At 43.2% G+C, this 6,000-nt stretch overlaps 1 protein-coding gene across 4 annotated transcripts in view; it reads left to right on the top strand.

Annotated features, from left to right (window-relative positions):
- Positions 1 to 201: 201 nt before the first annotated feature.
- Positions 202 to 6,000, top strand: part of GOLGA4 (golgin A4) — a 63,727-nt gene continuing 57,928 nt past the window's right edge. For 2 of the 4 annotated variants that reach the window (XM_063129917.1, XM_063129902.1), the window contains exons 1-2: positions 202 to 421; positions 3,157 to 3,249. In XM_063129917.1, the coding sequence (XP_062985987.1) occupies positions 332 to 421; positions 3,157 to 3,249 (183 nt within the window). In that variant the 5' untranslated portion in view covers positions 202 to 331. The remainder of the gene's footprint in view (positions 422 to 3,156; positions 3,250 to 6,000) is intronic. The other 2 variants (XM_063129924.1, XM_063129910.1) reach the window with 2 other exon arrangements.

Raw genomic sequence — 6,000 nt, 5'->3', positions numbered from 1 at the left:
CTTGCCCCTTGCCGTAGCCGCTCGGTCCTTCTTTGGGTCCACGTTGGCGGCGCATGCGTACTGCCGCTGCTGGCTCACCTGCCGCTTTCGTGAGGGGGAGACCAGGAAAGAGGGGAAGCAGCTGTTGGAGGGGGGGCAGCGGGTGGAGTCAGCGGCCATTACGTCCTCTCCTCGCACCGCTTAAGAGGGCGGGGGGGCGTTCGTGAGGTAAAGCGGAAAACCCTACCGCCCCATTTCTACCCGGGCCCAGAAGGAGTGAAGAGTCTCCCACCGGGCCGCCGCCGTCTCGTTTTCCTTCACCTCACTCGGCCGCTGCTCTCGCCCCGTCGTCATGTTCAAGAAACTGAAGCAGAAAATTAGCGAGGAGCAAACGTCGCCGGCGCCGCGGAACCTCGGCAGTGGTGCTCCGAACCCGCCCCAGGTATGCGACGGAGTCAGAAGGCGCTGCCGCCGCCGAGGAGTCAGCCTAGCGCGGGGCCGGAGAGCCTCCTCCGTGTTGGGAGTCACCGCCGCGGTGGGGCGGGGGCGGGGGGAGTTTCGGAGGGTGAGAAGAAAAAGAAGGGCTTTGGCTAGTCAGCGGCAGCGGGGGCGGCGGCCGGCTCTTTTATTTGTGTGTGGGGGGGCCCTTCGTGCGCTTCGTGGCTCTGACGTAAAGATGTAAACACTTCCCGCCCCCTCGACCTCGCTGTCACTCTGGGGACGTGGTGGGAACGGGGGCGAAAGGCGGCTGTAAGTAGCTCAGGTTCAGGATGCCTCTCGAGAATTTAACAGTATGAAATAGTTACCCACCCGCCTTCCAGTCTTCTCACAGCTGCAGTCCGTTCCTGTGCATGCTTACTCGTAAGTAAGCACCACTGAGTTTATTAGTGAAATCTTACACGCGTCTGCTTGGAAGTAGGTCCCATTGCGGGATTGCAGCCTAAATATTCCAGGAAATAGTGTATGTATAGATAATTTATATACTTTGAAACCGTGTTGGATTCACGGATACTTGCATTCACTGAAAGATGGGATGCAACAAATTTACTGGGGTTTTTTCTGGGTGTGTGTTTGAGTGTGTCAGTAACAATGTGTTTCTTCCTTGATAGCATTTTTCTAGGTAAATACTTCATTTTAGTGCCAAATTCTTAAAAGACAGGATATCAAATGCACACAGGCCTCTTTTCATAAATATGGATAATTATAGGGGATGTAATATATCCCCTAGTGATTTTGATGTATCCCCTGGTGGCAGGAGCAATGAGTGTTTCAAATAGGAGGAGCAAGTTACTGCAATCTCTGTAGGGAATCTGGTAAAATAGAACAAGTTGTGCAGAACAGTGTAATTCATGATGTAGAGCAAGTTGTCATCCTTTGCTTTTTGAGTATTTGTTTAAAGGCTTTTTACATGATTAGGTTAAAAGAGTTAGTCAGGTTTAGAGTCTACTCTAAGCATGACTAAAACTGGATCCAAACCAAAGTAATTGCTGGAAGATATAAAAACTACCCTGGTGTGATACATTCTGCCACTTCCGTTATTCATCTTTTCTCTCTAGAATGGCAGAGTCAGAGCAACTGAAGGAGCAGTTACTATAGGCAAGTGATTACTTACACGTTTGCCTCAAGGACTTCTACATGAAAGGATGCATATTTTGTGTGATTTTCAGAGATTGAATTATGGAGGGAAAAGTGATAAGGCCTTACTGAAATCCACAAATGGCTGCCCTTTATTCCCCCCTGTTGTAGTCAAATCAGGCTCCTCTGTAGATTTCCAAAAACAATAGCTAAAGAGCCATTGCAAAAGATAAGTGAACCTGCCGCCCCACACCTTGCAGTAATTTCATTTTTTAACTACTAAAGTTCTGGAGTAGTTTGGTTGTCAAAGTTGTACTAGTCGAGCTATTGTGTTCCACGGAACCTTCATTGCAACTGTAAGTAGCATACTTACTTTTCTGAGATTTCCTGCATGCAGAATAATGAGGTGGTAAAGTGAGGAGATGGTAGAATGGATTGCATCAAACTGCAGGGTAAGAATACAATTTTCCAGTGTTTCTTCATATCCAAAAATCATAGTAAATAGAAAATTAATATAGCCGGAGAGTTCAGGGGTTTTATCCAGCCGTTTGGCTACTATGCTTGTTTTTTGTTTATAGGGAGGTTTTCATGTAGGGGAGCATTAAAAAAAATATGATCACCCATCTTCTGTTAGAAATGGTACAGTCCACCCTACTGACTCAGCAGTTCACCTCCTTATTCTGCTGCATGTGTAGATCAGATCTGACAAGGCTTCAGCAATGCTGGCAGTGGCTAACAATAAAAAGTAAAAATATGAATGTAAGTATTATAAAAGAAAGAAAATAGAATAAAACAGCATAGCTGCAGGATAAAGTAACAAAGCCAGATTAAATCACAATAAATGATGTTTTAAAAAGCTTGGGGTGAAAATGTTTTAATTGTTGCCATAAAGATATTGATGTAGGAGCCAGGCCGCTTTCCTTGGGAAGAATATTCCAAAAGTAGGGGCCAAAAAGGCACAATCCTTGGTCACCATCCATTTCCTTCCATAAGGCAAAGAGCACTTGAAGAAGGGCTCCCAGCAAAATTTTCAGTCTATGAGAAAGTGCATTTACATTAGATGGTACTTCACTATTGTTATTGCAGGGCAGCAACAAATACCAGTCTTAACAGGATACATGATGACCAGTCCATATAAGTCACTGTCCTCCTGGATGAACTCCTTGGCATTATTTTCTTCAGTTTTAGAGAATTATGGTATCAGTTAGTACAGTTGAAAGGGAAACATACACTAACAGTAAAATCTATATTTAAAATAATTTATTTAACATTAAATATTAAAACCATACGTTAATGTTCACCAACTGATCTCTTGACCTTGAACCACCACAGCATCAACACCATATATGTTCTAGTGTAAGATATGGAAATATTTAAATATGAAAAACAACAAAGGTCTGCATTGTGACAACCATATTGTAATATATTGTCCACATCTTGAGTTGACCTAAAACTGATATCTACAAACTTGAAATCTATATCACAACTTTGGATAGATTATCAGGTAGTGCCCCCCTTATTGGAATTAGGTGTCCCTGAAGCTGCCAATGGTTGTTTTATTTGGGAACTAGCTGTTACTCATTACTGTTACTTCTTTTGCAGGGGCCCTCTACGTCTTCACCATCAACAACCAGGAGTAGAACATCTTCACTTGTAGAGCAAAATGACGAAGGCACTTTAACACCCAACAGAGAGGTGGGCTGAAAATCTTCCTGTTATGAAGGATGGGGCAGAGGTACCTCCAAATAATTATGAAAGCATGAGAAAAGCATGTGAACCGCCCAGAGAGCTCCGGCTATTGGGCGGTATAGAAATGTAATAAATAAATAAATAAAAGGGCAAACAAGTTTGGCAGAAATCAATGAAAAATACATATTTATATTTAACATATATGCAGTAAATATATGTTATATATATGCACCACAGGGTATTTGGTATTTTGCCTGATAGGCCACACTTCTTATGTAGCATCCCAGAAGGCCTCCTTGCTCATCCACTTTCACTTCCTTAGAGGCCTGTCTTCTCATAGTTTGCAGTACCTCTGTGAGCAGGGACAGGAAGGGCTTTTGGGCTTGAGCCCATCAAACTCTGCCTGCTCTCCTCAAGTCCCACCCAGAGGCCAGCTGAAACCGGATCATATGAGAGTGTGGGTAAGTGATACCTGTCTATGACTCCATAGTAACAAAGAAACAACACAAATGACTTTGCCACAGTTATTAAAACAGCATCCAGGATAGAAGAAAACTGAAAGGAAAAACGCACACAACTGGGGTTGGCAGTGAGTCACTTCAGCAGGGCTGTTGTACCTTGGAGTATGTCTTAACAGAGAGTAGGGTAGCAGTGCAGCCTCCCATATAACACCAGCTCCATGTTAAGAACATCTAATATGTTGCAAAACTGTTTGTCATGGTACAACGGTACAGGAACCTGCCTGAAGCAAATAGGTTAAGAAACAGCCAGGAGCATCCTGGTTACTGTTGCTGGTAATGGGATGAGCCTCCCTTGTGGCCTGCATGGGACAGCATGTGGGGTGGATCTGTCTGTATCTGTGAAAGAGGAAACAGTGGAGAGCACGGGAAGACTGTGTGAGAGCGAGCGAGACAGAGACAGACAGAGACAAACAGACAATGAGCAAGGCAGCAGCTGGAGCACATAGTCTCTCTACTGAATGCACAATAGGAGTTTGTGACGGAATGATGTCAGTTGAGTGCATAGCTAGTGCTCGTCCCCATCACCACCAGTGAGGGAGAAGGGAAGACTGTAGTTACAGTGATTATATCCACCTCTTCCCCCTTGTGGGTTGCATTGGAACTCTGTGTGTGCAAAAGTGGCTTCTTCTGCATGCCTCTGGGTTGTGACCCTGAAAGGTAAAAGTACTCATGAGTATTTGGCTGGCAGTGTCTAGAGTAAAGTGCCTGACCTTTGCCAACAGAGTTTACCTGTGCGTGGGAGACATGACTTGTCACTGTTGGGAAAAGTGTTAGAGCAACATAGTATGCACAAATGACAAAGGGAACCAGGGGAGATGTGAGAGACAGAGTAGTGCTACTTTGTAACATGATTGATGTCTTCCATTGTTTACTTCTGTGAGATGTTGGTTCTTGGCACTTCTAGTTGTAGGAGTGGAATGAGAGTTTGTTGGCTGTTTGTGTCTAGAGTCCCTTGGAGAAGTGTCTGTAGGATACTAGACAGAGAACTGTTAGCAGAGAAGTGTTAAGCAATGTGCTCAAATCCATAGAAATGTTTTGAGACTGGCTCTTTTGTGCAAAGTGCCCTTTCTTTATGGTTCCACTTATCAGACTTCGTTGTGTTTGCATGGAATGTTAAGCCAGGATTCTGGAAAATCCTTAACTGTGAACATGCTGGTGCTTGCAGCCAATTTGTTCCTACTTGGCTCCTACTGTTAGCATGAGTGGCTAAACAAAGCAGAATTGGTCTGTTTAGCTTGTCATCCAAACTAAAAAAAACAGGGTTTTATAATCCTGGCTTGTATTGTGTATGAAAGGTATGTGTTGGTGACTTGAAAGGGATGTTTCATAGGCTATGCATTATGTTTTCCTTCTTTTAATCTTCTTTTGAAGTTTTTAATCCATAGTTAACCTTCACAGAGGGAACAGTTCTGTTGCTGTGTTGAAAAACAAAATGTATCCACTTCTTCAAATGTTCAACTTTTCCCCTTGCCCTGAGATCTAAATCTTCCCTTTTATTGTCTGTTACACATGGTGCTGCTGCTATTACTATTGTAAACTCAATGCATTGATTCTTATGAATATGTTTAGCTCCAGAAATGGTTAGGGAGTACGTGGTATTGCAATTTGCATCCCTCTCTCTGCACTTGTATTAAAATAAAAAATGAAGCTTGATTGTGGCCTTATGGCTTTTGGAATCAAATTTGATCTCATTATTTTTTTATTATTTCTATACCGCCCCATAAACTCTCTGGGCGGTTTACATAAGATTCAAACAATTAAAAACAATGTACAAAATTTAAAACCACAAAAACATGCATCATACACAGAAACATATATCTAAAAACAACTATAAAGATCTTTATAAACACCTACAAAAACAAATCCAGGATCAATGAAGTTCATCACATATTACTAAATACCTGGGAAAAGAAAAACGTTTTAACCTGGTGCTGAAAAGATAGCAATGTTGGCACCAGGCGGGCCTCATCTGGGAGATCATTCCATAATTGGGGGCCACCACAGAGAAGGCCCTCTCCCTTCTTGCCGTATTCTGGGCCTCCCTTGGAGTAGTCACCCAGAGAAGGACCTTAGATGTTGAACGTAGTATATGTTGTGCTAACCATTCTTGCAGCATGCTCTTCATTGCAGTGCCTTTTGGCAGTATTAACATTATGGCTGCTACCCAGAAATGTCGTTTACGTGTTCAGATGGGCTTGCATGTACCTTGTAGGTCCTCTGACATTTTTTCTACACC

This window comes from Elgaria multicarinata, chromosome 1 (genome assembly GCF_023053635.1).
Source record: "Elgaria multicarinata webbii isolate HBS135686 ecotype San Diego chromosome 1, rElgMul1.1.pri, whole genome shotgun sequence".
Taxonomy (NCBI): Eukaryota; Metazoa; Chordata; class Lepidosauria; order Squamata; family Anguidae; genus Elgaria; species Elgaria multicarinata.
This window is presented reverse-complemented; position numbering and strand designations above follow the sequence as displayed.